The 15,478-nt window shown below is 56.4% G+C and overlaps 1 protein-coding gene across 1 annotated transcript in view; it reads left to right on the top strand.

The window, feature by feature from the left end:
• The window catches only part of TTLL8 (tubulin tyrosine ligase like 8), a 30,219-nt gene extending 18,822 nt beyond the window's left edge, over positions 1–11,397 (top strand). The window contains exons 10-14 of the mRNA XM_064367848.1: positions 35–183; positions 4,115–4,355; positions 6,004–6,427; positions 7,203–7,698; positions 11,183–11,397. Coding sequence (XP_064223918.1) covers positions 35–183; positions 4,115–4,355; positions 6,004–6,427; positions 7,203–7,698; positions 11,183–11,190 — 1,318 coding nt within the window. The 3' untranslated portion in view covers positions 11,191–11,397. The remainder of the gene's footprint in view (positions 1–34; positions 184–4,114; positions 4,356–6,003; positions 6,428–7,202; positions 7,699–11,182) is intronic.
• The last annotated feature ends 4,081 nt before the right edge of the window (positions 11,398–15,478 follow it).

The raw sequence follows: 15,478 nt of genomic DNA, 5'->3' as shown, positions 1-15,478 counted from the left end.
GAGTCTCATGCACTTTCTGGATCTTGCTTTGTAGTGGTGACGCTTTCATCTCCAATTCAAGAAATTACTTTCCGCAGTGCCAGGCTCTGCTGAATAAAATCACGTCCGTCAACCCTCAGACGGACATCGATGGGCTGCGGAACATCTGGATTATAAAGCCAGCGGCCAAGTCCCGGGGCCGAGGTGAGTTTGCTGGTGTGGGTGCCACCTGGACCGCATTCACAGCTACTGATGGCCGCACTCGATGCCCGCTGCCATGAGCGAGGGACAGTCTCAGGCCCACGGCACCACAGGGAAGGAAGTGTGGGGGCAGAATGCCGAGGCAGCACGGGGCTCAGTCTCACTGGCACTGGAGCAGTCTTGGACGAAGAAGCGTCTTCACAGCTTGTGTTGAATTCACAAGGCTGGGTTCTGGGTGACTAATTAGGATTCCCTCCTTTGTATTCACAAACTGCTCTGTGGTTTTTTTTTGAGATGGAGTTTCGCTCGTTACCCAGGCTGGAGTGCAATGGTGCGATCTTGGCTCACCGCAACCTCCACCTCCTGAGTTCAAGCAATTCTCCTACCTCAGCCTCCCCAGTAGCTGGGACTACAGGCGCGCACCACCATGCCCAGCTAATTTTTGTATTTTTAGTAAAGACGGGGTTTCACCTTGTTGACCAGGATGGTCTCAATCTCTTGACCTCGTGATCCACCCGCCTCGGCCTCCCAAGTTTTCTTTTTTTTAATTCAAGATGGAGTTTTGCTTTTGTTGCCCAGGCTGGAGTGCAGTGGCGCAATCTTGCCTCACTGCAACCTCCACCTCTCAGGTTCAAACAATTCTCCTGCCTCAGCCTCCCGAGTAGCTGGGACTACAGGCGCTCACCACACCCAGCTAATTTTTTGTATTTTTAGTAGACATGAAGGTTCACCATGTTGGCCAGTCTGGTCTCGAACTCCTGACCTCAAGTGATTCACCTGTCTCGGCCTCTCAAAGTGCTGGGATGACAGGTGTGAGCCCCTACACCCAGCCTTTGGTTTTGGTTTTAATATTGCCATGATTGCCCTCTTGGTATCATGAGTATGCTAGCCTCTAAAATGGATGAAGGACTTTCATCCCAATTAACAGTGGAATTCCCAGTCCTTGAATTTATTATAAAACTCACCTGTAATTACCAGACTCTAGGAGGTAGATACTTAATACCTTTTACACTTTGTGGTTTTCTACATCTTCTTCAATGTAGCTGTGACTATGTTCTCTTTTCTCTTCCCACTGGCGAGTACCGTGTGTCCTATTAAAAAAAAACAGGACTTCCTGGTGGTCTATTCTTATTCCTGTTTCCAAAGAACCAACATCTGGTTGCATTTTTCAATTTTCCTGAGAGATTTTTCCCCCTTATCTCTAGCTTAGTTGCTAAGTTCATTTATTTTCATTTCTTATGCAATAATAAAAGCTTTAAGGCTATGAAATTTCCTCTGAATGTGGCTTAAGCTGCATCATCTTGTTTATGTTACATAATGTTCTCATTTTCCTTCGTATCTAAATAGACGTTACTTTTAGCTTGGTTTTGTCTGCCTTGAGTTATTTTGAAGAGTTTTCTTTTATTCACAAGTGGTTCATTTTTATGTGATTTTTTACTATTATTAATTTTTAAACTTTTTTTTTTTTTTTTTTTGAGATGGAGTTTCACTCTTGTTACCCAGGCTGGAGTGCAATGGCGCGATCTCGGCTCACCGCAACCTCCACCTCCCGGGTTCAGGAAATTCTCCTGCCTCAGCCTCCTGAGTAGCTAGGATTACAGGCATCTGCCACCATGCCCAGCTAATTTTTGTATTTTTAGTAGAGACGGGGTTTCACCATGTTGACCAGTATGGTCTCGATCTCTTGACCTCGTGATCCACCCGCCTCAGCCTCCCAAAGTGCTGGGATTACAGGCGTGAGCCACTGCACCTGGCAATTTTTAAACTTTTTTGAGACAGGGCCTTACTCTGTAGCCCAGGCTGGAGTGCAGTGGTGCGATGACAGCTCACTGCAGCCTCAACCTCGCCAGGCTCAAGTGATCCTCTCACCTCAGCCTCCTGAGTAACTGGGATGATAGGTGTGTACCACCATACCCGGTTAATTTTTTTTGTAGAGATGTGGTTTTGCTATGTTGCCCAGGCTGTTTTGTGTGATTTTTTAAAAGCCTTGGCCCGGTGCAGTGGCTCACGCCTGTAATCCCAGCACTTGGGAGGCCGAGGAGGGTGGATCACCTGAGGTCAGGAGTTCGAGACCAGCCTGACCAACATGGAGAAACTCCGTCTCTACTAAAAATACAAAATTAGCTGGGCATGGTGGTGGGTGGCTGAGGCCAGAGAATCGCTTGAACCCTGGAGGTGGAGGGTTGCCGTGAGCCGAGATTGCGCCATTGCAGTCTAGCTTGGGAAACAAGAGTGGAACTCTGTCTCAAAAAAAGTCTTTATTAAGTTGTGATTTTCTTACATTCAATCTAAAGCCTCTTTTGTCCTGCCACATGCCCTTTTCTGGGCGTGTGTGGCCTGCACTCCCCTGGCATCCTGCAGGCCTTCATCTGGCTTCCCACGAGTGCCCACCCTGCCTGGCCACGTGTGGGGTGCTCTCCCCAGGCTGTGTACAAACCTTCCCTGTCTGCCGCTGTCCATCAGGCTAGACTTTCCGCCCACTGTAGACACCTGCATCCCCAGGGACGCTTAGTGGACACCCCAAACCCACCTGCTCCAAACCAAATGCACCTTGTGCTGCCCCGTCACTAGCTGTGCCCTCTCCTGGTCCCGTTGGGCCCACATGTGCAGGCCCAGAGTGACGTCACTGGTTTGTGGCTGTGTCCCAAGCTTCATCTGAGGATGGCGAGGTCTCAGCTTCCCAAAACTGAAGCAGCAAAGGCTGGTATTTTTGCAGGGAAATCTTGCCTGTCTTGTTCTGCTTTGTGCCTCTGCAGATGGCGCCACCCTGCACTCCATATCAGTCAGAATAGCCCCGATGGTGCCACGTAACGAGCAGTAGCAGATATATCCGGGGCTCTTGCAAAAAGCAGCTCCCCTTTCATGCGTGCCTGTTGTCTGTCGTGGGCTGGCGTGGGAGGGCGGCAGGGATGCTCCTCCCATCAAAGCCCCCATCTTGTGACCCCAGTTCCCTTGAGGCTTCAGGCTATTGCAGCAGAGAAAGAGCAGCCAGCAGGAAGTGCTGCGGCCGTCTGCACAGATACCGCTGGCTCCGCAAGTTGTGTGGCCTAACTTGGGGGTGAAGGTGGGAAACTGGAGAACCCACCTGCACAAGAGGACCAGTGGCCTCACCCTGCCCTTCCTAGTGTTACTCTCACAGGACTCCAAGACCCCGAGTGCCGCCCTCACAGCCCTCAGGAGACCCCCCCCCACCCCACCGCCCAGCCTGGCAGCTGCTCTCAAGTCCTCAGAATGCCCTGCTCCCTGTTCACACCAAACCCCAGTGTGGCCTAGGGCGTACTGACTCCCTTTTATTTATTTACTTACCGAGATGGAGTCCAAGGCTGGAGTGCAGTGGTGCAATCTTAGCTCACTGCAACCTCCACCTCCTGGGTTTAAGCAATTTTCCTGCGTCAGCCTCCCGAGTAGCTGGGAATGCAGACGTGCACCACCATGCCCAGCTAATTTTGGGCGTGTTTTGGCAAAATCAGGTAGTGGACACTGTAATCCCAGCTACTCGGGAGGCTGAGGCAGGAGAATAATTTTTGTATTTTTAGTAGTGATGGGGTTTTACCCATTGGCCAGGCTGGTCTCAAACTCCCAACCTCAAATGATCCACCCACCTTGGCCTTCCAGAGTGCTGGGATTACAGGTGTGCGCCACCACACCCATCCTGCTGGCTCCCTTTTAAAAATGACTCTGTCCCTGCCCCTTAAGTGATCTGTGTCCCCTCGGAGTCCTGGGGGCTGGTTCTGCTGGGGGAGAGCTTGGGGAAGACTGGCACTGGCTTCTGCCTCATCCCTGAGCTCTAGGCCTTCCCCGCTCCCCCAGCCGTGCTGCCTGCTGGCCCTGGACAAAGCTAGTGCAGGTCTCAGGGTCAGGCTGCGGCCCTGCCCCTGGGCTCAGGAGCTGCACAGTGGCCGCGCACACTGGGCTGAGCAGTGGCCTCTTGCAGACATAGCGTGCATGGACCGTGTGGAGGAGATCCTCAAGCTGGTGGCTCCAGAGCACCCTCCTTCCAGGGACAAGTGGGTGGTCCAGAAGTACATCGAGACACCAATGCTCATCTACGGCACCAAGTTTGACATCAGGCAGTGGTTCCTCGTCACGGACTGGAATCCCCTGACCATCTGGTTCTACAAGGAGAGTTACCTGCGGTTCTCAACACAGCGCTTCTCCCTGGACAAGCTGGACAGGTCAGTGCGGAGGACGAGCTGGACACCTCGGGCCAGGAAATGGGCTGCTGCCCTCACCCCTGGAGCGGCCGCAGTGAGGAGTGGCCCCAGCAGGGCCCCCTCACTGCCACCTGCCACCGTGAGAGGCACAGGTGGGGAAACTGAGGCTTGGGAGGCTGATGACCTCCCCCAGGACAGGCTCAGGCCCACCAGCCTTCAAAGACAGCACCCTACACCCCATGCTCTGTGCCTCTTCTCTGGAAAATCTTAAAAGGCACCATTTTGCCTGTGCCCGCGGATATTGGAATGGTGTGGGCAGCACCTGGACACCAGTGCAGGGGAAGTGATGTGTGGGGTGCCTGGTGGAGGCTCAGACATCCATGAGCCCAGAGTAGAGAGACCCCTGCCTCACCCAGTCCCCTCACGGGCAGGATGGCAAGAGCCCGTGGTGTCCTCGGGAGCATGCTGTCCACACGGCGATGTCTGCCAGCCTCTGTCTGCGCCAAGTCTTCCTTTGACTGTTGTGTGACCCTGGCTTGGTGTGAGGGGCTAGGGGACCTGACAGCTGCACAGGAGTGGGGGCTGCTTTACAAGGGAGTGAGAACCCAGGGAGGCCCGAGCATCACTTAACAGAGCAGGGGGTTCAACTCTGGCCCAGGCTGGGGGCTGTGCTGGAAGTCACACCCCGAAGAGGACCTGGGAGGAGCCAGCCTGGGGCCTTGACTCTCACCCGCCTGCTGCCTCTGGTCAAGTGGGCCTGGAGGGGGTGTCCAGGAACTCACCTGCACAAAAGCAGCTCCTGCGCAGTGGGAAGCCAGGGCCCCTTCCAGCCCCTGTCCCCGGGCCTCCAGCCGAGACCCGTGTGCCGTGTGCCTGGCCAATCTCGGGGCCTCTCTGTCTGGGACATAGACACGCATCCCAGTGATGGGAGAGTCCCTGACATCAGGTCAGACATGTACTGACAAAAATTAAAGAAAAGGGTTAAATGTTAGCACGTAGGTCTGAACCCTGATGAGCTATTTTTGCCAAAACACTCTTCTACGTGCCTGTATCTTTTTTCTTTTCATCCACTTCCCAGAGGAAATATAACTTACATACAGTCATGGGTGGTCTCATCCCCCCACACACGAACAAGGTGGAAAATTCCTGACCCAACAGGCCTACAATGGAAGTGAAAATGCTTTTGACGTACACACAGCGTAGTGCTATGTCCTAAACCATGTTAGTAGTTTTAAATCCTGTTTAGAAATACGGCAAGAGTATAACTAAATTACTGACAATTTTAGGTAGGTGACTGTTTGTCGCCCTGTGTCACCAACGTCCCTCTGGCTACATGCAGATGGGGAAACTGAGGTGCAGGGAGGCTGTTGTCAGCAGCGCCTAGTTGGGGGCCCTGGGCTGGTGGGCTTCTGCCCTGCCCCCAAGTGCATTCCATAGTGTCTGCCCGCTGGACTGAGGGTTGTCCTGGGCTGTGTCAGCTGGGGAGCCAGGAGAGTCCCTCGAGCCGGCCTGGGCTCCTCTGGCAGGGCATGGGAGTCCTTGGGGACGAGGTTCTCTAGAGCCAGCTGAGTGGGCACAGCACGGCTGGGAGGACCGGCCTTGGGCGCCTTCCTGGGCTGATGGAGGCTGAGCACCTTCCCCTCGACCCCCGCCCCCCCACCCCACACAGTGCCATCCACTTGTGCAACAACGCCGTCCAGAAGCACCTGAAGAACGACGCGGGCCGCAGCCCTCTGCTGCCAGCACACAACATGTGGACCAGCACCAGGTTCCAGCAGTACCTGCAGCGCCGGGGCCGCGGCGCCACGTGGGGCAGCGTCATCTACCCGTCCATGAAGAAGGTCATCGCCCACGTCATGAAGGTGGCGCAGGATCATGTGGAGCCTCGTAAGAACAGCTTTGAGCTCTATGGGGCCGACTTCGTGCTCGGGAGGGACTTCAGGCCCTGGCTGATCGAGATCAACTCCAGCCCCACCATGCACCCGTCCACACCCGTCACGGCCCAGCTGTGCGCGAAGGTGCAGGAGGACACCATCAAGGTGGCCGTGGACCACAGCTGTGACACCGGCAACTTTGAGCTCCTGTGGAGGCAGGTGAGCCTTGCCCACCCCTGCCCGGGTGGTGGGTGCCATCCTCTGGGGGGTTTGGTGGCAGCCCCCCGTGTGGACGCTTTGCCACCTGGTTACTCAGCGAGGGTGGAGCCACAGGCCGCCAGCCCCAGAAGGTCCATGGAGGATGCTGATCCTGCTCCATGACTCCCGCTCCATGATCCAGGCCTGCCCTGCCCTCCCGTGGGACTTGGTGCCTCATTGGCACTGAGGAAGGGGCTGCTACAGGCATCCAGGTGGGCGGGGCAGCCCTGCTCGCTCAGCTCAGAGCTCTGTCCAGCTTTCCTCCCTCGTTCCTGGCCCCACCCGGCCTTGACTGATGTTGGAGGTGGGGGCTCCATGCCGGCAGCCTCCAGGCCCACCGTGCTGCTCCTTCCGAAGGTCTTTTGGGGGCCTCCTCCTCCCCTTGGGACCTTCCTGGGGGGTGAGGCCTGTGCCTGGAGATGTACTGGAGCCATCGGGAAGTGTGGCCGATGCCTCTCTCTTGAGGTGTCTTTGTGGCTAAACTGGAGAAAAGGGCAGCCCAGTCCTTGGGTGTGGGCCCCCCTAGGCCACTCCTCAAGCCTCAGGAAGCCTTGGCTCCCCGCAGGCTCTACAGAGCCTGGGAGCCTCCTGAGGGTCTGCATGGGACCCCAGGTGTTCACTCCTGAGTTGGGCGGGGGTCTGTGCCCCGACCAACCCCTCCTGCACAGACCCCTCCTGCAGGGATTCCACCATCCTGGCCACATCCCAGCACCCCCAACCTGTGCCTTCCCCTCAGCCTGTGGTCGAGCTGCCCCCATTCAGCGGGTCTGACCTCTGCGTGGTGGGCATCGGCGTGAGCAGGGCAAGGAGGCAGGTGCTGCCTGTCTGCAACCTCAAGGCCTCAGCCTTGCTGTGGGATGCACAGCCACTGAAGGCACAGCGCCCCCTTGCCATGCCGGACCCCACCCAGGAACCCACACGACCGGCTCTCCAGCGAGACCTGGGACTGAAGGATGAGAAGGGGCTTCCCCTGGCCTTGCTGGCACCCCTAAAAAGCCCAGCTGAGAGCAGCAGAGCTGCACAGCCCACCCGTACCAAGGCTGCCGGGAAGGCGGAGCTCCCTGCCTGCCTCTGCCGCCACGTGGACAGTCAGGACCTCAACACCAGTGACCCCGAAGCCCAGCCTGCCAGATACTCAGATCCAAACCTGTTTAATGTGCACCCCCTGGCGCCTGTGCTGCAGGGCCTGAAGACAGAGGAGGGCGCCCTGCGTCCGCCGGCCGGAGCCCCAGGTAACGTGGGGGCCGTGGGGGCCGCCTGCTCCATCCCCAACCCTCCCTCGCCAGCAGCCACTGCGCCCTCCAGGACAGGGCACAGAGCAGGCTTTGATGCTCTGGCCTGGGTGTGCCCTGACGGAGGTGCGGGCGTGAGCTTGGGAGGGGGTTTGGGGCATGTGTCACCTGTCCCAGCCCCGCATGGGGAGTGGGAGTGCTGGCCAGGTGGACAGTGGGGTCCCCTCTGTAGAACCTGGAGGGTGATGCCTTTCTCAATGCCTCTGGGGTGTGGTGCAGGTCAGGAGGATTTGAGTTCGGGCTTTGAACCGCGCCATGAACAGCACAAACTCCCTGGCTGAGCGAGGTGGCGAAAATGACCGCTGAGCTTTTGTGTCTGGCTTCCTGAAGGTTCTGAGGGGCTGAGGTTACAGGTGGAGCCACCACGCCTGGCTCCTATCAGGCTTTTCTGAGCTTTGGCTAAACCGTCAGAATCAAGGGGCTGTTGCTGGCTGCTCTTGGCCTCAGAGTAGCTGAGAAGGATGTGAGGCTGGGACACGGCTGGCCAACAGGCAGCTTCACCTGTTCCTCCCGCTCGGGGGTCTTTATGAGGGCGTGATGGGCTCTTTAGGAGGGCGTGATGGGGTCTTTATGAGGGCGTGATGGGGTCTTTACGAGGGCGTGGTAGGGTCTCTAGGAGGGCGTGATGGGCTCTTTAGGAGGGCGTGATGGGGTCTTTACGAGGGGTCTCTAGGACAGCATGCAGGTGTTGCTGCCTCCCGATTCCCACTGAGGTTCAGGGGCTGGGATTCCACTCACCGAGATGCCGCCTGTCCCACAGGAGGCTAAGTCCCTCCTGCAGCAGCCCCATGGCTCAGGCCCGCAGGGCACACGCGCCGGTGTGGGGGTCACTCAGGAAGGCCAGCGACGTCGGCCCCACCAGGCACAGATGAGTCTCCAGACCCCACGTAGCCTGACTACCACAGGGCAGATTTGCCGTAAGCAGTGCTGCGGACTACAGGAGTTGATGTTTACCTTTACCAGGTCATCTGTGGAGGCAGCTGGAGACAGCCCAGTGCCAGATTCTCATGTGGAGAGGAAAGGTCTCCTCCGCCCCTTACCCCCACATGCCAGCCGTGCTGCCAGGGTTCTCCTGCAGGACCCTCCTGCCCCATCCCCCAAGTTCACTGGGCAGTTTTCCTTTATTCGGTTAATGTGGTGAATGACATTGATTTAAATGTGAAATTAACCTTGCATTCCTTCATTTTCATTTTTTATTTTTAAGGAACCGGGTCTCATTATGTTGCCCAGGCTGGTCTCAAACTTTTGGCCTCAAGTGATCCTCCCTCCTCAGCCTCCCAAAGTGCTAGGATTACAGGCGTGAGCCACCGTGCTGGGGTCCTTTGTTATCTTTTTGGTTTTTGCAGGACTAGATGATGCCTTCATTTTTATTCCTAATATTACCTGTGTCTTCCTCTCCCTCTCCCACCTTGATCAGTGTTACCAGAGACCCTTTATTTTCTGTTTTAATGGAATCTAAAATTTTTTGAAATGTTGCAGTTTTGTTATTATTCAGTTCAGTATTTTCTAATTTTCATTACAATTATTTAATCCCTCAGTTACTTAGAAATCAGTTTCCTAGAAATGCAGTAGCATCAGATTTTATACTTACTTTTTTTTTTTTTTGAGACAGGATCTGGCTCTGTCACCCAAGCTGGAGTTCAGTGGCACAGTCTTGGCTCAGTGCAGCCAGCATCTCTCAGGCTCGAACCATCCTCCTGCCTCAGCATTTCCAGTAGCTGAGACCCAGGCATTCACCACCACATCTGGCTTTTTTTTTTTTTTTTTTTTTTTTCTGGTGGAGATGGGGTTTTGTCATGTTCCAGGCAAAACCCAGGCTGGTCTCAAACTCCTAAGCTCAAACAATCCACCTGCCTCGGCCTCCCAGCGTGTTGGGATTACAGGTGTGTGTAAGCCACCACACCTGGCCTAGTTAGCTGTTTCTTTTCCATGTAAGCTTAACTGTATTTTGGTTAGAGACCGTTATCTTAGAAACTGGTCGTCAGTTGCTTTAGGTGGTCAATTTTTATAAATGTTTCTCAGTGCAAATAATGTGCAATTCTGAAATTATTCAGTATCATGAATTGGGCCAGATTTTGACATATTTCATTTCCTGAGGGTTTTTTGTTTTTTTGTTTTTTTGTTTTTTTTTGTCTGCTTGCTTTATCAGTTACTAAGCAAAGGATGATAAGAATCTTGGGGGTGCATGGAATTCGGCCAGTTCTTGCTTTAGAGATTTCAGATTGTTACTAATTTTATTTTGGTGAGGATTTTCCTGGTAGATTTTTTCTTTCATTATATATAAGCTTATGTTTTACATGTTTCTCTGCATAACATTCCAGACTGCCAATGTTTAATCTTTTAGTCAGCACACCTATCATTTACATTTAATGTAATCATGTACATGGATTCTGTGGAGATTGATTCTGCATAAGAAATCACTGCAAAGCAGAGCTGCTGACAAAGAGCACATTTACCATCCACGTTTTCTGTGGCTTGGGACTCTGGGAAGGGATCATCGGCATGGCGCCGCTTCAGGAATGCCCCTGAGGCTCAGTCCTGGTGTCAACTGAGGCAGCCTCATCTGAAGGTCTGCCTGGGGCTGGGGACCCACCTCCCTGATGGTGCACCCCCCATCAGTCCCTCCCACGTGGACCTTCCACGGGGCTGCTTGAGTGTCCTCACAACATGGCAGCTGGCTTCCTCCAGTGAGTGCTTCAAGAGAGACCACTAGAGTCGTGAGGTCTCTTTATGACTTTACCCAAGACATCACATACCCCTGCTGCTGCCATATTCTACTGGCCACGCACCCCAATCCTGATCCAGGCAGGAGGGGAGCACACATGCATGAGGGCCTGGGGGCGAGCATCCCGCCTTGAAGCCCGAGGACCGCAGTGCCCACCGTCTGATTTCATTCCGCTTTTGTGGATCATGTCCATTCTATGTTCCTGTTTTCTCTCTGTTCTTGTCACAGTTTTCATTGACGCCCCTTCTCTCATTTTGTTTTTTCCTTCTCCTGGTTTAGAGGTTACGTACCCTCTTTCTAGTCTTTTAGCGACTGCCTACAAATCACTCCTTGCACGTTTAACTTTCCAAAATCTAAAGTGAAGGAAATCGCACTTACACCCACCTGAGAGTACATCAACTCTGAAGCCTGGACAATGGGACGTCCCCTGCTGCCTCTGACTTCACTATTGCTGTCAGCGTGTTTAATAATGTTTTTAACAGTCGACTGGGTGTGATTATCACCATTGCCTGCACAGCCAGGGTTTTTAGATTCACCCACATACATTCCTCTTTGCCCTTCACTCTTCCCGAGTCTCAGGCTTCCAATCACATTCATTCTGAACCACTTTCATTCCACTCAAGACAGGGTTCTTTAGGGAGGCACCAGAGGTGGGACGCTCAGATGAACTTTCGGTCTATAAATCTCTTTTTCACACAGGTTCGTGACAGCCACATGCTCTGTGGCAGGAGCCCAGGTTGCAGCCGCTCTCCCTCCAAACATTGAGTTCGTCCTTCCACTGTCTTGTCTTTATCATGGCTCTCGGAAAATCGGCAGAGCCTGCCATCACTCCAAGGGAGCCGTCTGTTCTATCTGCCAGCTTTTAAGACTGCTTTAATATGATATCTGAATATTCAACCTGGAATTTGAATGTCTTTGGTATGTGCCATGGTCATTATTCAGTTATGGGAATCTCTCAGACATTATGTCTTTAAATGTTGCCTCCGCCCCATTCTGTCCCCTTCCCTTTGGAACGCAGACTAAACGCTTGCCAAGCCTTCTGACTTTCCCTGTATCTCCCAATCTCTCACTTCTTTGATTTATTTGGCTGCCTATGCTGCATTCTAAAAACGTCTCCTCCGTCTTCCCGTTCATTTCAGGATGCTACCAACCCATTGAAGTTTTAATTTCTCATAGTTTTCATTTTTAGAAGTTCTCTTTAATAAAATTATTTGATCTTTTTTCTTTTCTCTGAGACAAGATCTCACTCTGTCGCCCAGGCTGGAGGGCAGTGGTGCAGTGACAGCCTCCACTGCAGCCGCCAACTCTCGGGCTCAAGCGATCCTCCCTCTTCAGCCTCCCGAGTAGCTGGGACCACAGGCATGCACCACGCCCGGCTGTTTTTGATTCACCCTGCACCCAGTGGTTTGGGGCTCCCATTTTGTGGGGGGTGTGAGGTGTCTTCTGTCCCCACACTCCAGGGCCTTGGGACCCAGAGCTCCAGGTGGCCCTGGTGGCAAAGCGTCAGAGGAAGGAACTTTGGGGCCTGGTACCTTTCAGGGCACCCTCTCCTCGGGCTTCCCTTCCCTGGCCTGCCCTGTCTTCTCTTACCATCTGGCTGCTGCTTTTGCCCATTTTTATGATGCGTTTCCTACCTATGCCCCTGTCTGGTGGTTTTCCCTGGAAGGACTGGTCTGGGTCCCAGAGTCCCCATTACTGAGTGCACCCTATGGGCTCCCTGGAGCCTGCTGGCACCCCACTGTGACTCACTCCAGCCCCAGCCTCCGTAGAGGGTTGGGGCCTGGGCCCTGGACCTCCCCTCCCTCAGCAGGGCCCAGGCCCCACACCAGCTGCTCAGCCAGCCCATGCATGTTCCATTCATCAGGCACAGACACGCAGAGGGCCACAGACACCGAGTCCCCTCTCCTTGGCTTAGGGCAGGCCCAGCCTCCGCCCTGACTCACTGGACACACACTTTCTGGGCACCCTGGTGGGTCTCAGCAGGCCCTGGGTGTGTGGGGACAGAGCCCTGCCCAACAGCACTGCCTGGCCTACTGTGCCGAAGCACCCTTGCAGATTTGACCTCCCAGTCCTTGGCCCAGCCTCCCTGCATCTCCCCTCTGGGATGAGAGCCCTGAGGAGTGGGAGCTGCTCCCACCTGGTTCTTCCTGCCGCTCACGCCCTGCTTGTGCCACGCAGTCCCTGGCCTGTCTCGTGTGCCAGGCTGGCCCAGCCCTTCCAGGAGACCCAGTTCCCAGGTGCTGCTCAGCTTCCACCTGAGGTTCCTGGAAGCCAAGGGCTGCTTCGCATAGGCATTGGGGGCTCTCCCCACCCAGCCCCTGAGGAAGAGTGACTCAGCCTGGGGCTCGGAGTTTGCTGTTGGTAGTGGGTGGCCAGCACTTCTGGGCTAGGCTGTGGCTGCTTGGGGACCTTTAGCCCCAGAGGCTGGGAAAACTGTCCCTCCCCCACCAGGTATAGCTGCAGCAAGTGTACAGGCTGGGCTTCCCCTCACCCTTCCTGGCCTGGGCAACCTGAGGTTGACTCCTGGCCCCAGTACATGGGGGATGGGGCTTGGCACAGGCTCACCACTGAGGAGGGCTGGCCAAAGACCCGAGACAGCCTCAGGGCAAGGCCAGTGACTGGAGGCCAGTGAGAGCCAGGCCAAGGCCCCAGCATCTCGGGTTGAGAGGGCCCCTCTGTGAAAAAGACGCATGGTGGCCACACCTGCCGCCCTTACCTGTCCTGGGACGCTCCAAGGAACAGTGTGAAAGTCCTTGAAAAGCAGCAGCTCCCATGCAGCGGTGGCCTCGAGGAGTGGTCCCACAGTGGACAGCACCTACCTGCTCTTGCCCATCACGGCTGCTACCTCTGAGCCCACGCAGGAAAGGGCACGGGCTGCAGCTGCCTCTCAGACCACGGGCACCACGTGGGATGCCAGGCATGGGGCCTGCTCCTTCCAGCAGCTCCTGGCATCAGAACAGCCCATGGGGCCTGGTGAGGTCTGACCACAGGTTGTGGGCAGCAGGTCTTCTAGCTACACCAGGAACCCCAGCCCAGGCCCGGCTCTAAGGTGCCAGTGTGCCCAGATGGCCTGCACCAGCTGCAGCCTCTCATTGGGACAGGAACACCCTCAGCCTTGACACTCCCACCTCCCTACTGCCCTGTACAGCTGCTGACCTGCCCTGGGACTCTGGGGGGCTGCCCCTGCTGGCCTTCATCTGCAGGCATTGCCCTGTGCCCACCACCCACTTGGTTCTGGCCCAGCTCAGCACCAGGTATCTGAAACTGAGCCCAAGCACAGCAACGCAGGAGGAGTTGGGGTGGGGGCTGCTCTTCTCTGAATCCCCCGGCTGGTTGGGTCCTTCTAGGCAGGACTCACCTCGAGGACTGAGAGAGGCAGAGCTGGACTCCCCCTCTGGGGTAAGGGGCCAGATGGAGAGGTGTTAGGCAGGGTGAGGAAGGGGACCTCCCCATCCACAGAGCCTTCACCCCAGAGGCACGATGCCCCACCCCTGACCCCCTGCCCACATTTTTATTTGTTTGAGTAGTTTTGCTCTTATTGCCCAGGCTGGAGTGCAATGGTGTGATCTCGGCTCACTGACACCTCTGCCTCTGGAGTTCAAGCGATTCTCCTGCCTCAGCCTCCTGAGTAACTGGGACTACAAGCACCTACCACTACACCCGGCTACTTTTTGGCATATTTAGTAGAGATGGGGTTTCACCATGCTGGCCAGGCTGGTCTCGAACTTGTGACCTGGTAATCCGCCTGCCTCAGCCTCCCAAAGTGCTGGGATTACAGGCGTGAGCCAGCGCGCCTGCCCCGCCGGCGTTTAAGTAGAGGTCTTGTTTTTCTGAAAGCTGGGGGAAGCAGGTGGGCTCCATGCAGGAGCGAGCTGGGAGCCACCTGGGGATGGACTTTCACTGGGCTGCTCTGGCAGGTGGGGAGATGCCCCTGAGGGGCCTGCCTGGGGGCGTCGCCTGTTGGTGGGTGTGGACTGAGGGACCCACGGGCGCGGGGATGAGGCCGGGGGAACGGTCGGGGGTGGGCTGGGGCGGGAGAGGACGTGGGCGAGGATTCAGGGGTCTGTGGCCTGGCCTGAGGGTCACCGGGCGTGGGCGCAGCGTCTTGGACGCTGTCCAGAGGTCCCGGGGGTGTAGGACGTCATGGGGCTGGACCAGCCGTGGTGGGTGGTTGGGCGGGGCTCGGGGCGCGACTGCAGGTGGAGGAAGGCGCTGTCGGGTGGGCGGTCGGGCGGAGGGAGGCTCGGCTGGATGCGGGGCCGACGCCCGCGGTCTCAGCCCCCCTCTATCCCCAGGGCTGCAGAGGGATCCCCGAGGGCCGCGGGCCACAGCCGCCCCACCGCCCGTTCCGCGCCGCGGTCCTGCAGGGCGCGTCCTTCGTGCCGCTGGGCGGGTAGAGCTGCAGCCCGCGGACCCCGTGACCCGGGACCCGTGCGGGGACCAGGACGACGACCCGGAGCCAGGAGCGTGTCCGTGGAAAGCTGCGTCCTCGCCGGTTTTCCTGAGTGCCCCGCGTCCGCCCCGGCCCCTCCAAGCCACCCTCGGAAAGCACCAGCCCGGGGGTCCCAGCGGACCCTGGTTCGTTCGTCCCGCGTTTGTCCAAGTCTTGGCGCCGCCCAGGCTCTCCTGCCCCGCGTTTCCTCCCATCTGGTGCCCAGCGCGGGCGGAGGGAGACCCCAGGGTTGGACCGTGCGATCCCTTTGCAGTTGGGCTTCTTGGCGCACGGGAGGTCGAGGTCAGTGGGCCGTGTGGCCATGCTGACCTGGAGACCCAGACATGGAAAGACTCCCCCTGCCACCCCAGGCCTCGTCCAGGAGGTGGCTGGGGCCTGCCTGTGAGCCGGTGGCCTGGCTCTTCATGGATACTGAGCGGGGCCAATCCCGCAGCCCTCAGAGCCAGCGCCAGAGCCCCCATCCTCAGGTTGGAGAAGGTGGCCGGGCCAGGGCAAGGGCCTGGCTTCATCATCCTTCCTGGGCCTTGGGACCAGCACCAGCC

Source organism: Aotus nancymaae, unplaced genomic scaffold (assembly GCF_030222135.1).
Source record: "Aotus nancymaae isolate 86718 unplaced genomic scaffold, 86718_ANA_hifiasm-v0.15.2.pri h1tg000076l, whole genome shotgun sequence".
Taxonomy (NCBI): Eukaryota; Metazoa; Chordata; class Mammalia; order Primates; family Aotidae; genus Aotus; species Aotus nancymaae.
The sequence above is the reverse complement of the archived record's forward strand: the minus strand, read 5'-3'. Positions and strand labels throughout refer to the sequence as shown.